The 27,827-nt window shown below is 44.1% G+C and overlaps 1 protein-coding gene across 1 annotated transcript; it reads left to right on the top strand.

Annotated features, from left to right (window-relative positions):
• On the top strand, positions 1-27,384 carry LOC119463648 (uncharacterized). The gene is made up of 8 exons (XM_049655303.1): positions 1-7; positions 10,291-10,395; positions 13,829-14,105; positions 15,447-15,603; positions 21,228-21,349; positions 22,125-22,233; positions 25,043-25,204; positions 27,310-27,384. The coding sequence occupies exons 1-8, from the start codon at positions 1-3 to the stop codon at positions 27,382-27,384; spliced, it is 1,014 nt and encodes a 337-aa protein (XP_049511260.1).
• The last annotated feature ends 443 nt before the right edge of the window (positions 27,385-27,827 follow it).

The following is a 27,827-nucleotide window of genomic DNA, read 5'->3' as shown; positions in this document are numbered from 1 at the left end:
ATGTCAGGTACGTGTTGATTACTGCAGAGCAGAGAAAAACTTTGAGAAAGTCGATGAGCACATCAAAAGCTGACCGCACTTCGTGCGTGTACAGAAGTTGAGCACGCAGGTGGTCCACAGTGAGATGGCAGTATCCCAAAATATTTATGCAGATCAAAATGAGTGAGAGAACATAAAATGAGCGCGTATATTTAGGCAGCTTCTGCACTGTGTAAAGTTGTGAGCATGCAAATTTCATTTGAGAACCTGCAAGGTATGACTGTACTTGCCATACTAGACTTTTCCTATGACATTGCCGTAACAGTTTCCTTCTTCACGACGAATGTGCTATATGCATAGGGACGCGTTCAAATTATCACGGCAACTTGCCCTTATTCTGGGTCTTAAGAAACACATTGAAGTATCTGAATTTGCTATCGTTGTCATAATAACAATTAGGCTGTAAGTATTATGTATGACGTGGCACGATCACAAGAAAAGTCAGGTTTTTGTGCAAGTGCTTTATTTTTTCTTCACATGAACATGATTACACAGATATCTGGACCGATAGCCAGGGAAGGCTAGTTTCCGGTCCAGTGTCAAAATATAACAAAAAGGTCAGGTGCAGAATTCTGGAACATGCCTTGATTTATAACACACAAGAAACATTAAGAAATATACCTAATTAGTTGATACAAGTAAGTTAGAGATTCTGGTTGTCAAACAAAAATAATTTGATATATACACTGCTTGAAATTGCGTGCGGTTTTAACCTCTAGGGGTAAAATATTCCACATTTTTGTGCCATTCAATTCAATTTCCCTTTCGCCATATACATGATAACACTTTGGTAAATTCAGGTTACCTTTCAAAGCATGTCTAGTACTGCGACTTGGAAAAGAAAAGACGTTACGAGGAATAGGAGAGTTAGTGCACAAAATATTATTAACTGAAATTGAGATCTTATGATTGCATAGTGCCGTAACCGATAGCACTAGTTGTGTTTGGAAAATGTCAATAAATGTATCACTCTTGTAGGTTGAAGTGCTAATTATTTTCACAGCCCTTTTCTGTAGTTTATGTAAAGGTTGTAAGTACGTCATGTAAGCCACGCCCCATGATTCCAAACAATAACTAATATGGCTATGGCAAAACGCATAGTAAAGGGATTTGAGTGCTTCTCGAGGGAAATGTTGTTTTGGTTTTATTAATGAGTAACAACCGTATGCGACCATCTTCCATTCACTATGAATATAGGCTGCCCAATATACATGTTGGTCAAATATTACGCCCAGATATTTAATCCAATCAACTTCTTGGATGGGGCTATTATTTAACCTAATATTTATTTGACTGTTGTCAACATTGTTTCTCCTCGATCGAAAAACTATATTTTGTCTTATTGCGATTTAAAGTTCATTTGTTTTCTAAAAACCACGAGGAAATTCTTGGTAACTCGGCAATCACATGTGTTTGCAGTGCAGGAAGTGTGTCTCCTGTAAATAATAAAGCTGTGCCATCTGCATACATTAGGACGTTTGAGTTCTGTAGAGAATTAGGGAGGTCATTAATGTACAACGAGAATAATATGGGATCGAGCACAGAACCTTGTGGGACTCCACTGGTGGCTGTGCTGTATGTAGAATAATAATCATCCATTACTACCATTGTAGCTGGAAAAACGTTCGAGGGAGTTATTTGTAACTCCACAACTTTCTAGTTTTTGCAATAGTATAGAGTGGGAAACCATATCAACTGCCTTTTTTATCTCCAAAAATATTCCTATAATTAGTTTATTTTGATGAAGTGCAGAATTTATTATTTGCGTAAGTGTCAAGACTCCAGTTTATGTCGACCTGGAGGGAACGAAGCTGTGCTGCTGCGGACAAATTACATTGTTTTCATTTAGAAATCGCTTCAATCGGTTGGAAATTAGTTTTTCAAAAACTGTGTTTATCACACGCAGAACTGAAATTGGCCTATAATTCTCCGGTTAGTTCAAATCTCCGGACTTGTATACGGGAACGACTTTTTCTCTTTTTAATATATCTGGATACGAGCTAGAAGCAACCACTATATTGAATACATGGCATATGGGAGTGCAGAGAATGCCAATATTGTCTTTTAAAACCCTAGTGGGTATACCATCATGACCAGCCGCTTTCTTTAGTGGCATTTTATTTATCGTTGATATAAGTTCGTTATGAGCTATTTCTTGTAGGTGAAAATCGTTTTCAACTATCCTAGGTAGGACAAGTGCGGGCTTACTAGATAAAAACTGATTAGCTAGATTCATTCCTATTTTAGCAAAATAACAATTAAAATCATTAGCTACTTGCGTTGATGGTTTCTCAGGTTGAATGCTCTGTATTTTGCCTTTTCCTATAACTTCCTTTATGATTTCCCATATCCTTTTTGTGTTACCGCTCTTGTTCCTAATAAGGTTGGTATAGTATAGCTTTTTCGACTTTCTAATCATACTAACCGAGCTATTTCTCAAGTATTTAGAGCTATCCCTATAATATGAATTTGATTTATTGCGTTTCCATTTACGGTAAAAAGAGTCTTTGTTATAATGTTTCCAGTATAGTATTGGTTATCCAAGGACACACTGGTCGCTCGTAATTGTGGTGCACGTATACTCATGTAGATTGCTTAATGACATTGCAGATACATTGAATAAGTGTGTCACACTGAGTATGTACATCGCACAAATCAAATACTTTCTGAAAATCTACACATTGGAGCAATCTTCGTACTTTTGCATAAATTATAGAAGTACATCTTCTATCCCGTATATTACTTAAAGAGGACAAGTATTTTCGAGATAAGAAGAGAAACGTGGGTTGTGATCTGCAATGGTAACATTTTAGACACCAGCTGATACACTAAATTCATAATTACGCAAAATGTGATCAATAATAAATTCGGAGTGGTTTGTAATAAGTGTGAGAGAAGACATGACATTTTTTAGATTGAGTGATTCAAGTAAGAACATGTCATCATAACAATTCTGTTTCAAAAGTTCAATATTGAAATCTCCGCAAACGATTATATGGTCCTCTGAGGAAACAAGGGGTACGATTATTTTTTCCATGCTTGTAATAAAATCGTTCATGTTTGATGAAGGTGGCCGGTACACGACTCCTACTGTGGCACCGCATTTCAACTTAACAAATATAGTTTCAGCATGTGATTGACAAATTGAGCTTTCTGGAAGCGTAACATACTTAATGTCACTTTTAATAAATAGTGCCACCCCTCCACCTCGGGTTGTCCCCAATCTTGGTTGCGATACTGTAACAACCCGGTGGCTGGACTGTCTCACCGAGCAAGTTGCGACGATTGTCAAGGATTCGCACTTCTAGAAAATCTGCCAGACTTTTTTATGATTGTTTGTTTAGGAATCGCACCACAAATAACGAAACACTAAGGCAAGTTTAGTGTTACTGGTTAAGCTTCCTCGAAGTAGTTGTTCTATAAAAAGACCGATCAATCACCTTAAAGCTCGTTAAATAGAGCCTTACACTAAATGACCATGCTGCTTCCTTTGTCCTCATGAGTGCCTAATGTAGTTCTGTGACACAAGTTTTCAAGTCGAATCTTTTACCAACTGGCACCTTGCAAACGTGAAAACGTTGTTTTTCTAATAGCACATTAAGATGTCGAAGACAGCATCTGCTGTCTTCCACATTACTCATTACCCCATGTTTGGTACTCTGAAGCCTAAATTTATTTCACTGAACACAGATACAAATATGTAACTTCCAGTAACGAGTCGGCACGTTTATGCTATGAACTTTATTATCATATAATGTCGCACTATTTCAAACGCATTTCCCTGTTGCATTTTGTGAGTTGAGACTAGAAACGTTAGTATATATTTTCCCGAATGCTCAAGGCAAGATCACGATTTCAAAACCACCACACACTTCGAAAGGCATCTGGCTTTGTATACGGGACATATATTTTGTGTATTCGCTTGCGGGCTAAATTTGAAAAGGAATGAAGCCAATCTGCAATGTTATGTACAAGTGGTCTCAAGAGGTTTGCCTTAAGGTCACTATGAGAAATATTTTATTGCACAAAGCTCGACCAAGTTACGTGCAGTTTACTGCCAAAAAGCGAATGCCCGACAACCGTTGCGAGCAATGGTTCACTGCTTTTGTATTAAGGCATCACGCGCGGCCATTTCCGCAATATTGTTGGCCATTGTTGGCCATTTTCGCAATATATTTCCGCAAGTGGCCAAAGAGAAAATCTCAACCGATTTGTTGGCCACCTTAAAATTTGCCTACATTAGGATGGGAAAACGACGCATTTAACATCTTGTATTACTGGTGTTACAATCAAGAAGGTGCGTTTTTCTCTTGACGACTGGCTTTTTTGTTAGGAGGTTCTCAACTCAAAAAAAGAAGAAGCACTCCCGAGCATATGCATGTGTTCTCGGCTTTCCGGACGGGACAGATTTTTTTCACGGTATTGGTTCCGCCATGCCAACGGTACACACGCGTAAAGAGCCCTCTTCTGCTGCTGACTCTCGTGTTGAGAGCGATAGTGCTCCAAGGTTTCGTTCATTGAAAAAAAAATGTCGCAGTTTCACTCGAAAGGGAAAGCATCAATTTCGACAGCAAATTAGTTGAGACCTATACGGAGTAAGGATAGTAGTTTTATTAGCTGTAAAAACTTGGACATGCAGCAGCACCAGCAACGCGCAAAACTGTTGTCGACGCCGTCGGCGTTTTGCCCGCGTTCGCACCGAACGCGCGCGGCGTTGGTGACTGTTGCAGGTGATTCTGGGGACGGCTCGGAGGTTTTCGACGAAATCAGAACGGGGCACTCGTCGTGCAGCGTCGGAAGTCTTTACCGCCTTTTCGCCTCGCAACATTTTATTGCTATAGCAGTTATATGGACACTCAAAAGCACATTTCTGCCGTCGTCGTCGCCGTTGCCGTCGCCGTGAGGTTCCGTATGACGTCAATGGAGATGAAATCGTCGCCGCGAGCCGAACGCTGCATGTGCGAGTGAAAGGGCGCGAGGGGCGCGCGCTTTCACGGGGAGGGAACGCACGGCGGAGAACAAACGCGCGTTCTGCGCCGTGCTCGCTTAAGGGCTGCAGAAGTAGGCGTCTCTTTCCTCCTTTACAATCACCATATATGTAGAGCAAACGCGCCTTCTTCCGACGCGCGAGAGGCCGTGGGGGAGGGGGGGGAGGGGAGGGAAGGGAGGCGACGTTTAGCTGCGGCACCAAGTGCCTATTTATATCAGAGGCTCCGGCTCAGTCACCAACGCCGCACGCATTTTCAGCGAACGCGGGCAAAACGCCGACGGCGTCGACAACAGTTATGCTTTTGCCGGTGCTGCTGCATGTCCAAGTTTATACAGCTGATAAAGCTAATATCATTACTCCGTATAGCCATCTACAAATTTGCTATCGCAATTGATGCTTCGCCTTTCAGGTGAAACTGCGACAACTTTTTTATATAAATACGCATTTGGTGCCGCAGCTAAACGTCGCCTCCCCTCCCTCCCGTCCCCCAGGGCCTTTCGCGCGACGGAAGAAATCGCGTTTGCTCTATATATATCGTGATTGTAAAGGAAGGAAGAGATGCTTAATTCTGCAGCCCGTCAGCGGGGACGGCGCAGAACGCGCGTTTGTTCTCCGCCATGCGTTCGATCCCCGTGAAAGCGCCCGTCGCTCGCGCCTTTTCACTCGCACATACAGCGTCCGGCGCGCAGCGACGATTTCATCGCCGTTGACGTCATACGGAACCTCACCGCGACGGCGTCGATGACGGCGACGGTGACGCCGATGGCAGAAATCTTCTTTGAGTGTACATATAATTGCTATCGCAATAAAATTATGGTTGATCCCTCTTTCATAGGAATCGATAGAACACGAAAGTGAAACGTGCCTTCACAGAATCCGTTGCAAGTTTGCTTCCTGAACTGACGGTCCGCTGCAGCGAAAGGCACACGATTTGCGGGATGGTGACCGCGTTGCAGGTTTGCTTGACGGGTGGCGTCCTGTTTACGAGTGGTCTCCAGCTGCCGAGTCGCTTTGGTGACGGCACGCCCATTTTAGTACGACTCCAGTAGTGTCTTGGGCAACCAGTTGAGTTGCGACGCGCTCAGCTTCAGCAATGCGAGTGGCTAAGTTCGCAGCGTGCGCCGCGAACGCGCGAAGGCGTTCTACTTCACGTTGGCGTGTCTCTCGCCGGACCAATCCGAGATTCGCCCGTCAACGTCGTTGCCTTCCTGCGCCGCTTAGCGCAGCAGTTTTCTTGGTGCCATCGCAAGCGAAACAGTAGGCGGCGTGTAAGCACTGCTGATGCATGTTGAAACTTAGCTTCGTAGGCGACGAGGTGCCACAGGCTAATCCGAAACGAAAGACAAACCATGTGCGGAAAGTGCCAACACCTGGCTACACCGCGTTGGAGCCTCCGCTGCGCTGTGACTACCGAAGCGCTTCGTGTCGGCCCTCGTTAGTGTCACGATGCAGTAGTTGGCTTCACCGCTCCTAGATGGCGGTGTCATCCCTGTGAAGATAATGTATTTTACGCATTTGCGCCGGATGTCACATCCGTTACAGGAAGTTGATCGTGGACCCCGGCCTAAAACACTTTAGTGTTAAACAAATGACTGGCTCACCCGTAACCGAGAGTAGATGTAAGCATGGAATGGCTACCAGATGGCAATCTTTTACTACCTGTGGTAGGGAGCCTACATGCAACGCCGTTTGCTCCCTAACCTGTGGTGCGCCGCCTTTAACCGCTCTTCTTTTTCCAACAGTGCAGCTCAGCGTCTGTCGCCACGTTTTCTTTTTGTCGCGTCGAAGTGGTCGGCTGCAAATATGCGACCAACTCATGGACCGCTAGCGATGAAAAGAGCACAGACGACCCTTTGTCAGCGCCCAAAGATCAAAATTAAGTGTATGGTGCCCTGTATCTGCCGTTTGAACGTCGCTATTGGAAATGACAATTAAAACTTCAGCATACTAGAAGTTACAGCTTGAGTGCTATTGTTTGGAGAGTAACGAGCGTATCTAATTCGGCCCTGGACAAAGTATGGGGGGACAGCGACCGCATTTTCTTAAGTTTTGACTGGGTGCCCTGATGATCTCATTTTGTTCTCGCAGCGATGCCCGAATGTCCTCCTTTGAGTACCCGGGTAACGGCTCTGGCTTTTGGCTCAAGGTCACTTGAAGGTCACCGACAACGGGAAGCTAAAAGCATTTCATGCTTAAAACAAACAGTAAATCGAAAGAACGAGACAAACATAAGATGTAATGTGATTGTCCACATCTATCGGTTCACGATGTTGGTATTTTCAAGTGCAGATTAATTTGTTCGCGCTCATGACGACAACTTTTTTCCATGGCAACTTTGTTCCACTGCTTCTCTTATATTTGTGGAGTCATATTACCCAGATGCATCACGTTGGTTGTTCACTCTGGGACATCTTTCTGTATATTTGTTACTATGAATTGTATCATGTTTGAAACCAATGAACTTAAACTGCGCCATATATGAAAACCATAAACTGAAATAGAACTTAAACTGACGCGATGGTCTCAAGCAATGGAATCTTTATCCACAAATCTTGGTGCTGTGAGCAAGGCCATGAGAAACATTCACGCTCTCGGCTGCTGCACTTCGACAAAAGGAGAAGCTAAATCAATCGTGTTAGACGCATAGGATGCGCATGAGAGCAGCAAAGGCCGCAGAACTTCATCCGCAGAACTTCAGCCTTTCATAAGCTCGGCAGCCATTCGCTTTCAGAACGTAGACGTCTGTCGTTAGATGGTGGCAGCTTCGAGAGACAGCTAAACAAGGGGATTTATGGGCCCCACCCTAGTATGTAAAGAGCACTGGCTCAGGTCTATTAACTGCGTGTGATGGATGGCCTAGCTTGCCAGCTTCCGTCCTTAATTTTCGTATTCTGGCTCCGCTGTTACGGGGAACAAAAAGCTACTTTTCTGACTAAACTTCCTTCATATCTTTTGGCTGGCATCTCACTGTATCTCTCATAACCTCTATGGTGCTTTAGCGAACTTTAGCAGTCGCTCATTTATTATAGTGCATTTTGTTTTCTACGTTGCTTCCTAGTGAAAGGGGTTTTGCGGCCTACGCTGGCGTCCTGCTCTTCCTGCTCGGGTCGATTATCCTAGTTGGCCTCACGCAGCTTTTCGCGCGCCGTAAGTAAACCGAGGCCAATGCTTTTTCGTCCTTACCACGCATCTTCATTAACTTGCATTGTGAAAGCTAATTGCACATGCTACTGTATCGGTGTCCCTAGTGTTATTTGTAACGCCTCTTACGACGCACGCCCGAAACTGCCACACACATTTAATTCGAGTAGCCCACGTGATGAGAGACGGTGCTTATTTCATGGAAGTCAGAGAAATCGGTCAAAGCTCGCGCGTTTAGCATTTGGCGAGGAGTAAAGAGAACTGTTCATGCATTTGGCGAGGAGTAAAGAGAACTGTTCATGACCTTGAAGCACTTATAATACCAAAACATAAAAATACAGCCGGCTGGAGCAGAGAAACAGAGTATGCGGTCATACTTTCCTTCTATTGCTTCGGGAAAGACTATCAATACGGTATAAACAATGTTCATCGTTCATTATTTCTACAGCGTGAACGAAAACAAAATGGGATACAGTAACCATAGGACCACGCACTAACTAGTAAATTGTCTTTTCTTTTTTTATATTCGGCTATGCTATTTACGAGTGAGTTTTCTGTTACTACGTTTGGGATATCATTGCATGATTCATTAATGCGCTGGAATATGTATTGCAATTTGCTTGTTTTTAGTTTGCAGCTATCACGGCTTGTCTCTATTGAATTTGTGCAATTTCACCGACCGCTGCCTGTAACGTGGACTAGACGCTGTCAAGTTGCTTTCACGGCTTTTAGCGGAACGGACGTTCGAGCCCATTGTCTGGCGAATGAAATGTGACAATGATTCTGATCTGTAGTTTAGTCATCAGTCTCCAAACATACGAGAAATCCTACTAGAACAAATGTTGGTAAGAAAGGTCGCACAGATATGATATCCCCATTTCTTAAAAATACCACGATCAAGTTCACTGCATGCCCTCCCTTTTATCGTAATATTCACGCAAGTAGCAGTACTTTGCGTCCGCTGGGAGCACCACATTGTGATGGCTCAGCCACTAGTGTTTAGTACTAAAGTCATGGATGCTCCAAGACGCTACTTCACGCTGATAATACGGATGCTTCAGGTGTCCTGAGCAACATGATTTAACTACGACGGCAACAGATTTGTTCAGCGTGACATCACGGCTCCTACAATTTTCAACCATTGCGTTACGTTAGACTCCCTCGTTTACGTCATTTTAGGTGCAGACATTGCTATACCTGCTAGGTCTTCGTAGCTTTTGCGTCCTCGTGTTATCCGTGTACTTGCTACCACCAATCTGATTACCTCGCAACTCGTGCTCGCTGTTCATGATTTAGCGTGACGTCGTGGTTTTTCGTGTACTTTTCTCAGCCCCTTATCCTGGGTTTTCTCTCGCGCAGCTTTTTCTTTTTTCTCTTTGCTAACCGGTCAGCATGTAAAATCGTCCCAATTTTCTGTACTTTTGAATTTTATTTCAAGTGCATTCACGCTCTTCAGCAAGACCCACGTCACCGCAGCCAACGAATAACAACACCTGAGTACAGCACTGTTGAGGACTTATCTGGTGTGACCTGTTGCTACGCAATATTGACACGTATACATGTTTATCTTTCACCGATGGCCGCTTTCCACCGGCTAACAAATGTTAAACGTTATCGCTCGGCGCAGGACGCGCCTGTATCGGAAGCTTCTAGAACGTTAGCGATGCTTCTTTCCGTTGCCTGTTTTCACCGACGCTTATGTTATCTGATTGTATGACAGACACGAATTGTCTAGAACTTTCTGGAAGACCCGCGGGCATCAGGGATTAATCTGGAACCTTCGATGACTGGGGTATAAAAGCCGACGCGTTTCGCCGCTGATCAGATTTTCGACGATCGCCGACTGTGTCCGCCGCTATCGTTGTGCTTTGAGTGTAGCTTGGTTTTGTGGGTACAGGTTTGCCCAAAAACCAGTTTCGTCATACAGTTTTGCGACTGTTTTCTTTACCGTCACAACTACGTGACAATATATTTCCCCTGTCTGTGACAAAGAAGGCATTGCGTACACTTTATTGGGTCACGTAAATAATGCAGAGTTGTGAAATGTGACAAAACTCTGAACGATGTGACGTGGTTTTAGAGCGCGGGACTCTGGTGAAAGAGTCGCCTGTATCTTGCAGCTGATTCGGAGACAACTGTTGACACCTTTGCCACCTCGGGCATCAGTGACCTCCCACGTGTTCGGAACCTCGCTCCGCCAAGCCCAGCTACCACAGCACCGACCGGTGAGCCTGTGTCTTAAGCAGCGTGATCGGCCGCACTGCTTAAGGCATGCCTTGATGCTCAATTTTTTATCGACATGCCCAGAAATTATGCGCGTCCTGATCAATCCCTTTACGGAGCAATAAAATTCAGGACCGACAAGGTAATGCTGCTGGAGGAGTAATTTACTTCTGTAATAAGCGAAGCGTTGACCCGCATCACGACATAGAGGAAATATACCGCCAGTATTGAGATTTTTCCAATGAATACCCAATCACCCAACCTTTTTGTTTCCGCATGTGGTTTTTCAGAGAAATGGTTTACTCTGCACGAACAGCATATTTTACTGACCCTTTAAAACTGAAAATTTCCTGCCTTACTTTAAGTAGTAATTCGGAGATGCCCAGCTGCAAAGGATTGAAATCGGAGTCAAAGATATTCGTAAACAAAGTCATTATTAGGTATATGTATTTTCTAATCTATTTCAAAACTTCCACAAAGTGCCGTAGTGTAAGTTTTACTGGAGTTTCGAAAGAGAATTTGGGATCATAAGAAGCTGCGAAGCTCAGCGATGCTGAGGTTCAATTTGATCATGCATGCTTTCAATGCACTTTTGATACCGTTATGTAGAACAATGTACTCTACGTCTTGTGTCATGACATATTCCTCGAAAGAAAACGTTTCTAAAAAATGTGGCAGTTTCGCACGAAGGGAGGAGCATTGACAGCGGTCACAAGGTTCGTTCGTTCGGCGCTATTTTCTTGCATTGTCAGGTATCGTCGATGGTGTCTGCATTATCTTTGACAGGTAGCTATTACAAAAATGTTAAGCTGTGTTGTTTCACGCTTGACCACTTCAGGAGTAAATAGCACTTTGTGCGCATCCGCGATGGAATCACACATCACAGCAGCTGCAGTAAAACATGAAGCCGTGACACGCGCCTTCGACATTCTTAAATATGGCCACCCAAGTACGAAAAAATGAGCATCTAGTCCCACCGCGTGGCTCGCGCACCTGTTGAAATACCCGGCAAATGTGCTACAAAGAGGCAGGTCTGCTACATATCTGAATATTTTCATATTCCGAGATGCGCACAGTTATAAACCATATATACAAATCTAAATTGCATCTGGGCTAAAAACTATACTGCTAGTGCAAAGCATTAGTAAATGCTATCATGTGTCCGGCGCCAAGATATAGTGTGCCAAAAAGTAAATTAGTGGCATTAAAGGCAAGGCAGATGGCTGTGTTCATAAGAGAGCAAATTTCTGCAACTGAAATTCTAGTGAACATTCAAATAAGTGAGTGGAGTTGCGGAAATAGTCCTCCTTAGTGAGAAGAAAGAGAAAACAAATGAAGGAAGGAAAGAGTGGAGAAGGATAGGCACGGAGGTTAACCAGTTCAGCACAACCGGTTTGCTACCCTACACATGGGAGTGGGATGAGGGGGAATGAAATATGGGGAGGAGAGAGCACACAGCACAGCACACACATCGTCAGTCGCAGTCCGTCACTCTTGCGTGGTACGTGACATCACTAGTCACAGCCGCTTGTCCAAGCCCGTTTCTTTTAAAAACCTAAGTAGTCCCTTCGTGGCCTTCAGCTGCGATGTCTTCTGTCGACAACACGTGAGAATCGTTGCAATTGATATTGGTTTATTGTCAAGGTGCGCTAGAACGGACGCCAGGGACTGTCTCGGAACATTATATTCAGGACAGTCGCATAGAGCGTGTTCCAGCGTCTCCTCGCAAAGACAGGCATTGGAAAAAGCGTTTTCGGCCATTCCAATGAGAAATGAATAAGACTTCGTGAATGCCACCCCTAGCCATAAGCGATAAAGCGTAGTGGCCTCTCTTCGGCGGAGTCCAGTTGGCATACAGAGATGCATCAAAGAGGGCAGGTGGTATTGACGATTGCTCCGGTTGGTCTGGCCGCTTGGTGTGCACTATAGAGAGAGCGTGATCTCCTGTACAAGCACTCGAAGTCTGCTGGCTGCGTCGGACCGTGAGATGAAGCGGAGCATAGAATAAATGGGCATACGATGTAGTCATCTGGTGCAAGTCACGAGTACTCGGAGGTCGCAAGAGACAACCATTATTCTGGCATTAGGCGTCTGATGATTGAAGAGTACACTAGCGATAAACAAGAGCCCTATTTCCACTTGTTTCCTTGTAATGAACGAGAGATGGAGGGAGAGTTTTTCATTCAGGACAAGGTAGAGAAATGTTGTCAAGGAAAATTATCGCAGCCCCAAGAACAACCCTCCCAGGCGAACTGCCAACACCTATCCGAAGTCATACTTTCACGACTCGTAGGCCACTAAGCCACCGGCAGCACCAGCGTGGAATTCTCCATTGTCGAGATTCCACGTCTGCCTGCATAGGCGGTAGGACCGGAGTACCCAGAGTTTTATTTTGATCTCAAACGCCATACGGCAGCGAAGATAAACAGTATGCACATAAATGTCTAAACTAGCTCCCAGTTATACCAACTCTGCACTTCAATTTGAACCCCCCTTCTGGCACAACTGAAATCGGTAATCGTTATGATGTTTTGCGGCTTATTGAAGACATGGCTGCTTTCCACTTATTCATTGTAACAGACACAAATCATTGTCACTTAGAGTGCTGCGCGCATGACTGGCTTATCAGCTAAACGCAAGTCAAGCATTGTGACATAAACTAGTTTTATTATTCAACTGATGCATCTTCAAATGTCATTCAGATCGCTTTCTAATATCTTAGCATTTATTCTATTGTTGTTCTTTACGGAGCAAATAGTATGAAGTAAGGTCAGCAATACCATGCACGCAAGGTCCTGGAAGGTAAATTTCAAATTTTGATTTTCTTTCAAATAGGAAATTAAGTAAGCACCGTCCGTTGAGACTCTTTGAACAGAGGCTGTTGGGTCGAAGTAGAGTGCGTATTCATTCCATGTGTAAATATGACCCTGCAAAGATGTAGGCAAATCAGACACAGTTGATTAGTCGGGTAATTGAAAACACAAAGATCAACCACGGTTACCGAACAAAAGCGTCAACGACATTTACACAAAAAGCACGTGACACAGGGGACAACAAAACGGCATTTAATATCAAAAGGTGAAATGTACTAAGAGAATAGGATAATAATTAGGCTAAAGGAAGATTAGGAAGAATAAACTAAGAAACAAACCATTCCTCTAAAGGGGGCGATAAGCAACCCATACCAAGACGATCAATAGTTAGCACAGTACTCAGTGAAATACTTCTTAATTTGGCCCTACGAGGAATAAATGCTTACTTTCGTAGCTGGTTGGCTAATATGGGCCTGAGAATTTCTATGTATGCTACAATTTGCTGTGTCACACTTCACTGAGACGATGTTTGACTGTGCGAGCGCTGCGTGTTCTATTGCAGCCTTGCTTTGTTATAGTGACGTTCTAGTACAAATAGCTTATCACTTAATTCGTTGCGCAGAACTCCCTACGAAAATACGGCCTGTTCCAACGCGAACCAGCAAGCCACCGGGAAAGGAAATAGTTCTGTGCACTGTCACGCACAGAGTGCAGTTCGATCACCAGTTCCCGCCGGATGGCCTGTGCACGCTGGTGTTCTACACGGAAGCCAGTTTCGACTGGGACGCCTTAGACTTCTACGGCGCCTACGACGCGCTCAGCTTCGATGCCTTTCGCAAGAAGGCCAGGTCATCGAGCCCACGAAGCAAGACCGGATACGGCGTCTCTTTCGACTACATGTGCGTTCATGAGTCACATTGCGGTCTGCATGTTGAATAGCCTGAACCGTTTTGAAAGCACGATTGTGTTCACTTCATGGTATTTAGTACACAGAATATTGATATTTTCCTTTGCCCCACATATAGCATTGCGACATACACGAAGCTGAAGTCATGCAAAATATCATAATAAAATACAGTGCGAGGACGCGACACAGGTGGCAAGAAGCAGTCATTACTAATCGCTGAACTGGTGTTACGACTTTAGAAGGTACATGAAAAAAATTCAAGCATATCATGTTTTCTAAAAAAAAAACCAAGTTGTTTGTGACAAGTTTGTCAGGTTGCCGTCACTAAACTTGCATGAAAAGGATCGCGCATATAATTTGTCCTAATACTGTTCGTAAAAAGTGTGTTCGATGTAGCAGCATGTTCAATTATTTCTTGTTGCGCATGCGCATCATTTCGCACAAAAGAAGCAGATAAGCAATAAAGCAATGGCCATTAGCTCAGTGCTTCATTGTATTATATTTGCTAGATGTTGGACAATCGTAACCGCTACGCGAACAACGCCAGAGGCAGGTCGACCCGTTATATAGGTTTTCTCCTTCCTGAATTTTAGTGCATTTCCACGCCAAAAAATACCACTACTCTCACTTCTCCCTGACCAAAATTAATACCTTGCTCTTCTCCACATTCGGTGCGCGATGTATTCGGAATACAAATGGAGCATTCATTGACGCTCTTATTCAATCGTCGTTTACCAGTATTCTGATAGCTTGCTCTAACCTGTTCATCAAATCGTCCAAAGAATGACCCAAAACACGCCATGAACCTGCTTAACGGATGATTTCTAACTTGCCCGATTCAGTATCCTGCTGTAGTTCAATGCCTGACGAAACATCACGGCAAATGTCCCTATCGTTCAAGGAGAAATTATCTCGTCGCCACATGACGAGGACACCACTTCTTTACCGGCGTTTCGGCAACGTCGCCATTACCACCTGCCCATCAAGGTTCCTGCAACACGTAACAAATGTGATTTCCGATTGGATCATTGTGACAATTACACCTTCTTTCTGTACAATCCCGCCCCTTATGTGATACATCCTCGAGGGTCTTTAAGGAAATAAAATTGAAGGAAATGAGCGCCGATCACAAACCACAACAGAAATGGGATGAACATGCTTTCTCTACGAAACAATGAATTCTCTTGTGAACGTGTGAATTCTTGACACTGAAATGTCCAAGTACCTAAGCCCAGCAGACGCAGCAGTAGACGAAGGCATTAAGCGCTTCGCCGCAGGAGATCTCTCATCATTGGCTCACAACATGGTTCCCTGCCGTCACTCTTGTACGCAGGAACGCAGCCTCTGTACGCTTGGCGCTTGAAAACCTCGTCGGCCAGAACAAGTTCTCCAACCTTTGGAGAGATAACCTGTACCACTATGGCGTGCTTCATGTCTGGGACACGTCCAGAGGAATAATAGACGCTGGTGACAAGCTGAAGGTCATCTCTGTAAGTTCGTACTTTGCCCATTGGGAAGCCTATTCTTTTCAGACACCTCGTACAATATATTGCACATTACCCTAACGCGCGTCAATATAACTCGGAAGTGAGTACATAAAATTTACAACCCGAATACGAAGTCTAAATAAAATGGTACTTAAGCAAGTGCTTTATTCATTCCTTCCGTCAACTTTCCAGAATATTCACAATGGTTTGACCAAGACCATTTTGTCATCACAGATAACGGAAATAGATCGTGAAGCGCGCTTTGATTAACGCTCGGTAACCTGACAATAAAAATGTCACAGTTTCGCCTTAAGGGCGAAGCAATGAATGCGATAGCAACACAGCAATGTCATACGAAGTAAGGTGAGCGTCTTTGGTAGCAATATGAATTGTAGTAAACATGAGCTGATTAAGTAAGCAGGTGTGCTGCGGCGTCAGTAGACCGACATGAAGAGAGACTCGATGACCACGAGAAGGCGCGTGTGAAACGGTGGTGTTGATGAGAAGCGCTGCCCGTGGGCAGCGCGTGCGAAGGGACACACCTGTAGCGCTGCACTGCCGATCCGGGCAGCATTGCATGTGTAGCGTGCGTTGGAAAATGTGGCCCGACTATTACTAACTGTGGTGTGAGCGCGCACAAACAAACATGAATAGATCACACTGAATGACTGCAGACAACGACTGTCAAAACGCTGGCAGCAAGCTGCGGCGGCGAAGGTACGCGCGGTGTATCGCTTCAACGGAAACTGAGCGGCGAATGCACAGCGTATAAAGGTCAGAGCCGTGTGGAGATAAGAGACGGTGCGAGCGAGCGACGAGCGCGGTTTTTGGCAGAGTAGAAATGCACCCCCCCCCCCCCCCGCGCTCCCTCCGGCGCTCGCTTCCCGCTTCCTTGCTTGCGCGTGGAAGATTGAGTGCGTTCGCTCTCCGTGACAGCGTGCGTCCCCGCACGCTTCCGCTCGGGCATACGGCGCGCGGCGAAGATTTTATCTATACGGAACCTCACGGCGACGGCGACGCCGACGGCAGAAATCCGGTGGAAGTGTCCATATAATTGCTATCGCAATAACAAAAGAAGGATCGTCATTGCAACCCACCACACGTTGCTACACCTTCCCCTGTAAGTTTGGACAAGGAAAATCGGGTTCTGCTAAAACGAGGTGGTCACGTTGTTCTCGGTCATGAATGCGCCAGTGTTTAAACTGTTGTATTTAAACAATAAAATTATTTTTTACATTTTAATCAACAATTCAATAATAACAACCTACTTGAAAATATATCCGTCCCTGAACTATCTTCGGCCATCAGGAAGTGTCCACACATGGTGTATCTTAAACCAACTGTGTATAAATCCAGTTAGGACAACGTTTGTCCTCTTCCATAGTCCACCTAAAGTATTAGTAAATCCCGTAACAATTTCTTTGAATAACTATGTACTACCGATATCTGAAAAAGTGAGATTTCTTGGTGTTACCCTTGACAAACACCTAAAATATCACTGCCATGTCAGTTCATTACTGCACAAAGTGTCATTTGGTATTCATGTTCTCATCAAAGCACGTGCATACTTTGCACCACATATTCTTACTTCATTATATCATGCATATCATCATCATCATCAGCCTATTTTATGTCCACTGCAGGACGAAGGCCTCTCCCTGCGATCTCCAATTACCCCTGTCTTGCGCTAGCGTATTCCAACTTGCGCCTGAAAATTTCCTAACTTCATCATCCAATCTGGTTTTCTGCCGACCTCGACTGCGCTTCCCTTCTGTTGGTATCCATTCTGTAACACTAATGGTCCACCGGTTATCCATCCTACGCATTACATGGCCTGCCCAGCTCCATTTCTTCCGCTTAATGTCAACTAGAATATCGGCTATCCCCGTTTGTTCTCTGATCCACACCGCTCTCTTCCTGTCTCTTAATGTTAGTCCTCAGATTTTTCGTCCATCGCTCTTTGTGCGGTCCTTAACTTGTTCTCGAGCTTCTTTGTTAACCTCCAAGTTTCTGCCCCATATGTTAGCACCGGTAGAATGAAATGATTGTACACTTTTCTTTTCAACGACAGTGGTAAGCTCCCAGTTAGGATTTGGCAATGCCTGCCGTATGCACTCCAACCCAGTTTTATTCTTCTGTAAATTTCTTTCTCGTGATCAGGGTCCCCTGTCAGTAATTGACCTAGACAAACGTACTCCTTTCCAGACTCTAGAGGCCGACTGGCGATCCTGAATTCTTGTTCCCTTGCCAGGCTATTGAACATTATCTTTGTCTTCTGCATATTAATCTTCAACCCAACTCTTACACTTTCTCGTTTAAGGTCCTCAATCATTTGCTGTAATTCGTCTCCATTGTTTCTGAATAGGACAATGTCATCAGCAAATCGGAGGTTGCTGAGATATTCACCGTTGATCCTCACTCCTAAGTTTTCCCAGTCTAAGAGCTTGAATACTTTTTCTAGGCATGCAGTGAATAGCATTGGAGAGATTGTGTCTCCTTGCCTGACCCCTTTCTTGATAGGTAACTTTGTACTTTTCTTGTGGAGAACCAAGGTAGCTGTGGAATCCTTGTAGATGTTTGCTAAGATATTCACGTATGCCTCTTGTACTCCTTGATTACGCAATGCCTCTATGACTGCTGGTATCTCTACTGAATCAAATGCCTTTTCATAATCTATGAAAGCCATATAGAGAGGTTGATTGTATTCCGCAGATTTCTCGATTACCTGATTGATGACATGGATTTGATCCATTGTAGAATATCCCTTCCTGAAGCCAGCCTGTTCTCTTGGTTGGCTGAAGTCAAGTGTTGCCCTGATTCTATTAGAAATTATCTTGGTGAATATTTTATACAGTACTGAAAGCAAGCTAATGGGTCTATAATTCTTCAATTCTTTAACGTCTCCCTTCTTATAGATTAGTATAATGTTGGCGTTCTTCCAGCTCCCTGGTACACTTAAAGTTGTGAGGCATTGCGTATAAAGGGTCGCAAGCTTTTCAATTATGATATCTCCGCCATCCTTGATTAAATCGACTGTTATTCCATCTTCTCCAGCAGCTTTTCCCCTGGACATGTCTTTCACGGCCCTTCTAACTTCATCGCTAGTTATAGAAGGAGTCTCTGTATGCGGTTCATCACTATTTCGAATGAAAGTAGTTTGGCTTTTTTGGGTACTGTACAGGTCAGTATAGAATTCTTCCGCTGCTTTTACTATGTCATCGAAATTGCTGATGATATTACCATGCTTATTTTTCAGTGCATACATCTTGCCTTGTCCTATGCCAAGCTTTCTTCTTACTGATTTAATGCTGCGTCCATATTTTACGGCTTCCTCAATCTCCCCCACATTATAATTTCGAATATCCCTTACTTTCTTCTTGTTGATCAGTTTTGATAGTTCAGCATATATAGGTAGCCATTTAACATACTGTTTGTCTACATGGAGAAACACATATCCCACTCACCTCAAGCCTTTAATACACCTCCAAAACCAAGCATTGAAGCTCATGACATTAACACCACTGCGATTCCATTCCCTGCCTCTTTACCAACTTCTTCGTATTCTACTCCTTCGGTATTTATTTCAATATAAGTCATCGCTTTCTTCACTCTTATTGTTTATATTGATTTTAAATAAATACGTTCGTGTTCCATTGCTCTAAATTCACAAGTTAAACTTGCCTAACCTTTTTTATGATATTTATTTTTATACTATTTTCTTGCTATTTTGTTTTTATATAACACTTTGATTTGTGAAATGTAGTTATCGCTTGTTTCATGCATCCTGCTTCTGTTTATGTGATTATATCGTATGCATTGTAAAACAGGAGGTCCCCCAGACAGTTCTACTTTGGGACCTCCTAATGTACTACCTAAGATGTATGCTTTCTTTGCTCTTGCGCTACAAATAAACTTCAAACTTCAAATGCAGGAAACTTCGACACAGGAATGGCTTCATGGGAGATACCAATATCAAACTTCTTCTGCGAGTCGTTTCAACTGCGAGTTACCTCTTTTCCAGTGCTATTACGAAACAATACAGTCTCCGCCTCGTCCTAACCAACTACGTTTAAGATAAACCAGCCGTGGCAAATTTTGTTATTGCCTTTTTAGCTGCAACATACTTTTACAGAATTTATTAAACCAAAAGTGCATATGCTCTATACAAAGCAATAAAGTACTAGATCTTCTTGAGCCGACTTTGTTCTTAAGATCACCTTGCCTTCGCATCTGCAAATGTACGCCGCTAGATTACCTTCAAACACGTCGGCCATTTGTTGATTACATAATTTTTAGTAAGGTTCACAATTATAAATGCTGAAGAATTGTCGCTGGTGTGCTTTATACCTATCAACTGCAGCGCGATGACCCACACAGAACAGGAGATGTGCAGAAGGACTCTCAGCCTTATGGTTCTCCCTAAGTTAGAATTATTCAAGCATGAAAGCACGTGTTACTAGGAATGAAAGCAACATCGGAAACTCCGTGATACGCATCGAGTTAGCCCTTCCATATTTGGTGGTTCAGTTAAAGTTTTTCAACGCCTTCATTTAAAAAATACCTAACGTCCACAGGCGTTGTCATATTCTCCTGTGAACTACTGTGATCATGTTAGAAGCCTCGCATCTTCAAACACATGGGCAACTTGAAACACGTTCTCTGCATTGTGTACATCTTTTACGCGCTATGATTCCTTACCTAAGTAGCAACCAACGTGCCAAGCAAAAAAATCACAGCATATCCACGGGGTGAATGATGATGAGTTGGCGAAGCTTCGGAGGGAATCATCGGATCTCCCGCTTAAGGGGACGCTAGCACAAACGCGTTAGAAACGTGCAGTACTCTCTAGTAAGGGGGAGCGGCCACAGCGTCTTACGCAGCCATTTACACATGCCGGAACGTGCAACTTGTTTGCCGACGCCATCACATGACTGCTGAGAGAGTATACCCCCCCCGTATTCATAAACGCTCCTCGACTTGAACTTGACTTGCCACCGCCTTGGGCAGCGCGTTCGAAACGCGTTGAAGGTAAGGCGGAGAGGCCACAGCGTCTTACACCAGCTTCTTACACGGGCCGTAACGCGCTAGCACAAACGCGTTAGAAACGCGCTAGAAACGCGGCCTTTCGTTAATGTTGGGTATTTATTGCCATCATGGTGCGTGTGTCTATGTGCGCTTCGTGGCGTAGTGGGCTAACGCCGCGCGCTCGGAAGCGAGGGGTCCCTGGTTCGATTCCGCGCTACGGACACAACTTCGGATTTCTTTTTCTCATTTTTCTCAGACTGGTTACACACTACTACTACGACGACGGGGACGGAACGGGTGCCGCTATAAGGAGCTTCACTCCTAAAAACTTTCTTTTGAGTGACGATTCATGACGTGGGCCGGATTTTCGCTTTTCGCCCACCGCTTTTTGCAGTCGTAAACTTGCTGTCTTTGTTATTGAAATTTTAAAATATTTGCTGGATACAGGTAATATACGCAATGATTCATGCATCAATTTACTTGCATATGTGTGTACATGCTTTTCACGTGAACTGTCATGTCCTTGATAACACCAGACTACATTTGTCTGCACAACAACAATACGGAAAATGCTTAGTACATTCGATGTGTTCTTTTGCCAGGAAGTTAAGAAACGCCAGGATGTTTTGGGCCGCGACAAAAACGGACAGCTCGCGATGGGATTCCAGTTTAGGTATCAAGCCGATCTTACAGCTCTGAACGACGTCATAAAACGTGTACAAGCGTAAGTAGAGCCTCCCTCTTCCGATTCTGTTCACTAGCTCAATGCAACAGTATGTGGTAATGTAAGCGGGAAATTATGCTGAAATTAATTAATGCAATAGCAATAGCATATATGGATTACATTTGCTTAGGAAATTCACCCCGTTTGTGATCTTAGTAAATAAGTTAACTATGGTGCTTTCTTGAAGCACCTTCAGTTTATGTGCTGTCTTCGCAGAAAAAAAAAGACTTGCACAAAAAAAGACTTGTTAGTTTATCTCAAATACCTGAAGCGTGCGTCAGTCTTATGCATCTCCCATTGAAACAGTATATTACGCGGTTCGCGCTATAACGCATCGTTCTCTATTGGCGGGAACCGATTTTGTTGCAGATAGATTTGAAGGGCTACGCAGATATTTATAAGCATTAAACCGAGTGAGAATCTATTGTCACCCTTCAGAAGCGACATCTTTACTGTTCAGTCAGACGTCAGCGCGGGTAGTTCAATCAAGGTATGTACAGGGTGGTCGATACGCAGTTTAGTTCGGCATCGGGCTTTGGTTGCCTGTATTTTCAAATAACTCTACTAGAAAGGGCTCATATATGTACGTTAAATATCCAAGAGTACTTGCCACTGACAACACAATATCTTACCTATTTTTCCATTTAGCGATGAATACTATTTGCATCGATGGCTGTGGGTAATCTGTTTGATCAATTAGACTAAACTTCTATTGTTCTACGTTTGCTAAAAACATTTGCACTCACCTACGTGAATATGCCTACCTTGCTTGCAGTAATTACCCGATCACTATTCTGGTAAAAGTGACGCATATGTTCCAAACATATTCCTTCCCAACCTCCAACGGGCCATCCACGTGGAATGCCGACAGCCCCTACAAAATGGTGAGCTTCAACCAGTGCCCTACTGGAGACGGTTGCGTAGTGCCTCATAACTGCATCAATAAATAGTTTCCGAACCAAAAATACAGTAGGAAATTTGCGCCTGAATTTAGGAGCAGGCAGCCAGCAATGCTGATTCGAGAGCAATTGTCGGGTAGCAAATAAACTCAAGCACACGCGAGCAAAAATGGGCTCGCACAGGTCATTTAACACACATAAAAATACTGTACTTTGTGCTGTCTGTTGTACTGTCAGAAGTCGTGCAAGAAAGGTATAAACGTAGCCGCTAGTGACAGAGGATTGGGTACAGTGGGCACATAAAAAAACACTGCAGGCATGGGACGAAGTTGGCTGAAAAAGGACTGGACTGACTGGTAGAGTCCAACCTGCAAGATATGATGAATAAAACATTGAACGAGTGACCAAGGCTTAGTTAGTTGTAGTTTCTAGGAACTGCTGACGACCCGTTTCACCTTCCTTCTGTTAACGTGTGCCTAAAATTTTAACAAAAAATGACTAAAAACGTCTTTGTGAATAAATTGGTGATCCCTGTGTGAATATATCAACATGGTCCCAGCTTTATGGAACCACCACACTTTTGGCGCCATTAAAGACAATTTGGTTGTATTTCATTCATAAGCTCTGCAGAAACATAAATTAAAAGCAATATTCTTAGTTATAGCATTTATGTGAATACCTGGGAACAATTTTATAACTGTGATAATTAACCCTGTGATAATAAAGGATATGGACATACTGTAATGTCCAACGGTGAGCTTCGTCGTTACCACAAGGCCATTTTGCCATCAACAAGCTCACCAAGTACGAGCTCAGCAAACGTATGCGATCTGGAATACCACCTGTCACTGGTGCAAGGAATACATAACCATCAATGATTATGGCTCTGTAGTTATTCTGAAAAACCACTATGAACCACTGTAAACCGGAAATGAAGAAGGATACATTCAAATTATATGACACAAGTATGTGTTATTGAGGGGTGATAGGTAATTATTTTCAGGTGATGCTATTTTGGTTGAAACGTTTGATAGTAGCAGGTAGTCGCTCTGCAGTTTTGGACATTAAATCTCATAATTAAAAAAAACGTTCAAAGTTTCGCACGACAGGTAAAGCATTGATTGCGAAAGTAAATTATTAGACAGCTATACTAAGGAAGATTACACGATTGCTTACTAACTAAATAAATAGGAACGTTCTCACGCGCGCACAGACAAAAACGAGCACATCTAACCCGATGACCACGGACACTCGCTGTCAGAACGCTGGCGTAGTGAAGAGTGACAGCAGTGGTGAGGAAATTCCCCTTTGTGATGCCTCTCGCCTCAACGCGAACTAGGCGCGCTAGAAGACAGCTCACACGTGCTCATCGGCTATCTGCGGTCAGTTAGCCTTCGAACGCAGCGCTGATTGCCTCCGATATAGGATGCACGCGGCCGCGCTAAGCCACCTGCCCCATCCCCCTCTCCCCTTCCTAGCGCGCGCACATCTCTCCGCTCCCCCCCCCCCCCCCCCATCGCGTGCGTAAGCCAGCGCGCAACCTCCCAGCCTTGCTCCCGCGAGCGCCAGAAGACACCACTGCACCTTGCCACCATCCTTCTCGGCTCACCCTCGCAAGCTTTCGCTCGTACCTACAGCATACGGTGCGCGGCCGCGATGTTATCGCACTTCAATTTTATACAGAACATCACGGCGACGCCAACGGCAACGGTGACGGCGGAAGTTCGCCTGGAGTGTTCGTATAGTTGCTATCGCAATACAAGACACTTGGAGGTTCACAAGAACGCTTCAGAAAAGGTGAAGGACCATGCAACGACGAATGGGAAGAAAAGCCATAATGTTTACGGCAGACAGTGGTAATTAGCGAGTGCTATTACGCTTTTAAAAGGACGACAAGACAACGGGGCAGACGACGACAAGCGTTACGAGAAAGCTATCTTCCAACGCAGCTTTATTGTGCCAGAGTAAAAAATAAATAAAATAACAGACGAACGACAGAATGCGTGATTAACAAGAGTGATTGTCGTCGTCGGTCACGTTGTGTTGTCGTCCTTTTCTTAGCACTACAGATCTCGCTAATTAAGCGATACAAACTAGCCCAGACCACTACCTTTTTCATAGAGAAAACAGTTTTGATTAAAGATTAAACAGGGGTAGTCGTTACTGTAATTTAGGTTCGATAGAAGATATGGTGTTGGGTGGGCTATACAGAAAGGGCAATTGCTATCTTAAAAGCCAGAGAACAAGGTGGTATGAATCAATGAAGAATGTTACAGGTCTAAGGTGGTGTTAGCATGCCGACAGATAGAGGCTATCGAATAATGGTGCGAGAGGCCTTCTCCTTGCAGTGTACATAAACATGACCTGATAATGATGACACAAGAGAAGACTTATGCAAAGAATGCTGCTTTGAGGTGGCGCCTGACGCGCTAGAACCTTGCGCAATTTCTTAGGCACTTTATGGCTGTGGCGACGGTTTATTCTAGACAACGTAACAAATAGCCTTCTTTATTATCACAGCACTGCTGACACTATACACACATGCCAAACAAGGTCAGTTATTGCGGTAAGAGTTCTGTGCAGGTTTTTCGACAGTATCGCCAGCTCTCGTATCAAGTACTGCTCAAGACAAAAAGCTTTCACCTATACATTTAACGCTCTTATTACGCTAAAACAATCTCAATAGTGAAACGGCGCACTTCTTGCTAGTTTTCCTCAATTTTCTTATGCTTTTTTCTTCACTATACTTTGTGACACAACTGTCATTGACCTCGTCCTGAAATTCTCGTTGCAGAGCCTAATTGCAAGCGTACTGAACAAAACGCTTATTAGCATCGATGTGACGTTTATGGTTTCGTTCACAATGGCGGTGACCCTCTGGCAAACCATGCAACCATGGACCATTGATACCCCTTACTGGCGCACTAATACGACCACACCTGTCGAGTACGCTCAGGTAAATCGTCTTGGTTATCGTAGAGTTTATATTCCTACTTTACATTTCATGAATTTCGTGCGGGAGAAAAATTATATTTGCCGAGTGATGGCTCCGAGTAAAAACGCTATCAAATATATTATTCACCTTGGATGTTCCTACGTAGCATCATGCAACGAAGAAATCACAATGATGTCGTCCTTGAATATATAATTGTGCTTATTTTTAACGACAGTTGTACCACATATAAGAGCATGTACAAGGTGCATAATTTCATCATCAGCCTATTTTTATGTCCACTGCAGGACGAAGGCCTCTCCCAGCGATCTCCAATTACCGCCGCCTTGTGCTACCTGATTTCAACTTTCGCCTGAAAAGTTCCTAATTTCATCACGCTACGTAATTTTCTTCCGTCATCGACTGCATATCCCTTCCCTTGGCAGCCATTCTGTAACTCTAATGGTCCACCGGTTGGTCCATCAGCCCTACCCAATACATCCCCTGCCAACTTGTATTTTTTTCTCTTAATGATAATTAGAATAACGGCTATCCCTGTATGTAACCATTACGCGTAACAATTTTCGTTCCAAAGCACTTTGCATGGTCCTTAATTGTTCTCGAGCTATTTTCTTCACCTCCAAGTTTCCACACATTCCACAGCTATGTTGGTTCTCCACAAGAAAAGTAGAAAATTACCTATCAAGAAAAGGTTCAGGCAAGGAGACACAATCCCTCCAATAATATTCACGGCATGCTTTAGAAGCCGTGTTGAAGCTAGTAGACTGGGAAGGCTTCGGAGTGAGGATCATCGGTGAATATCTCAAGAACCATCGGTTCGCAGACGCCACTGTCCTCTTCAGAAACACTGGGCATGAACTGCAACAGACGATTGAGGACCTTAACCGAGAAAGTGCATAAGAAAGTGCACGCGGGGCGCGTTCTACTCCGGCGGTGGTTCGTATGGCGCGGCTGAGCATGGCCGCGCGGGCCCTATCTTGAAAGCGGTCTGCAATGAGCACAGAGCCTAGTTGCGCCGAAGACTGGTAGCTTATTGTGCGGTTTGTTCTCGCCGCTTAGTTCGCGTTGCAGCGAGAGGCAGTACGAAGGTCAAATCTCTCGCTGCTGCTGCCGCTCACCGAGTGTCCGCGGTCATCGAATGAGAGGTTTTCATGTTTTCCTGTGCGCGCGTGACACCCTGCTCGTAAAGGCAGTTAGTAAAAGAGTCTTTGCATGTTTATACAGCCGATAAAATTATTATCCTTACTTTCTATAGTTATCTAGTTTTTTTGCTTTCGCAATCGATGCTACGCCTTGCGGGCGCAACTGAGACATTTACGTTTAAGAATAGCCCATAAGTAACATCGGCTTCTGTGGTGGCCACGGAATGGAGTGCTTTAATTCTACTGTACACCAAACTGTACGATAGTACCCTCATTGAAGTCGGCATCTCTATCACCGCGCATAGCCACAGATTTTCCCGACTTTCCCGACCACATCTGTTCCTGAATTTGTACGTCGTCCTATAAAACAGATTCACTGCACGGGCCTCAAGCACGTACTGCACTTGTGTGAACCATCCAGTACATCAGCGTGGCTTTCAATCAAGCCCGAAGTCTTCAGCAAATCGAACGCACTTGCCTTATTGAATAATATTTAACGTTGTGTGCTTACAGCATTGCTGTCTTACGTTCTCAAACAAGTATACTATTTCCCTAGCCTTTGCTTTACAGCATATTTCGGTTAACTTTATCCAAATGCCAAAACAGAGAAACAACACTTACTTTCTAGCGTGTACAGTAAAAGCTGATATTCAGTTTCTTAAGTTCAATTAGCATTCTTTGAAAACTTCACCCACTTTGTTCAGCTAACCGCGTTCTAGAAAAGCCGTCGGGACAACTTGGGTCACTGGATAAATTAAAAAACACATTGTGAGGTTTTACCTGCCAAAACAATGACATGATTCGAGGAATGCCGTAGAGCGAGACTCCGGAATAAATTCAATCACCGGAGGTGCTTTTACGTACACCCAATGCACGGTACACGGGCGATTTTTTTTTTTCATTTTGCCCCCATCGAAATGTGGCTGCTGTGGCCGAGATTCAACCCCGTACCCTCGGTCTTTGCAGCGCAATGCCAAAGCCACTACGCCACCATGGCGGTTGGTCACGGGATATGTGGCACTGTGGATGTGCCTCTCTTGAATGATTTTCTTTAACGCCCACTTGGGTAACTAAGTGTGGGCCACTGGATACACATATTCCCAATCTTCAAGGGCGAAAAAAGTCCTTCGAAGTTTCTTCTGTGCGAGACCGAATCGAACCCACGTCATCTATATTCAGAAAATCTCGTCGCGCCGGACTTCGCTCGTCGCGCTAGAAACACTCGTCGCGCCGGACTTCGCGACGGTGCCGCTATACAACGCAGCGCGTCGAGAGACATACCGTCCGCATACGCTCTTTATAAATGGCCTGTTTCGGCAGTATCAATACAGTGTGTCCTGCATTTCTAGAATTCAAATCACTTTAACGTTGACACTCATCCTGAAGTGAGGTTCTACCGTATTTTCTTTTTTATTCGTAATTGCTTAACCTCGTCCAATTTCATGTCTGTTTTCCCTTAAATGGCCATTTTGTTTGAAATCTTA

Source organism: Dermacentor silvarum, chromosome 9 (assembly GCF_013339745.2).
Source record: "Dermacentor silvarum isolate Dsil-2018 chromosome 9, BIME_Dsil_1.4, whole genome shotgun sequence".
NCBI lineage: Eukaryota > Metazoa > Arthropoda > Arachnida > Ixodida > Ixodidae > Dermacentor > Dermacentor silvarum.
This window is presented reverse-complemented; position numbering and strand designations above follow the sequence as displayed.

Bases quoted from the DNA above. Each gene is read 5' to 3' on its own strand.
- LOC119463648 (XM_049655303.1), top strand. The intron at 14,106-15,446 runs GTGCGTTCATGA...TCTTGTACGCAG, and splicing joins GGCGTCTCTTTCGACTACAT to GAACGCAGCCTCTGTACGCT. The intron at 25,205-27,309 runs GTAAATCGTCTT...CGGTCTTTGCAG, and splicing joins CACCTGTCGAGTACGCTCAG to CGCAATGCCAAAGCCACTAC.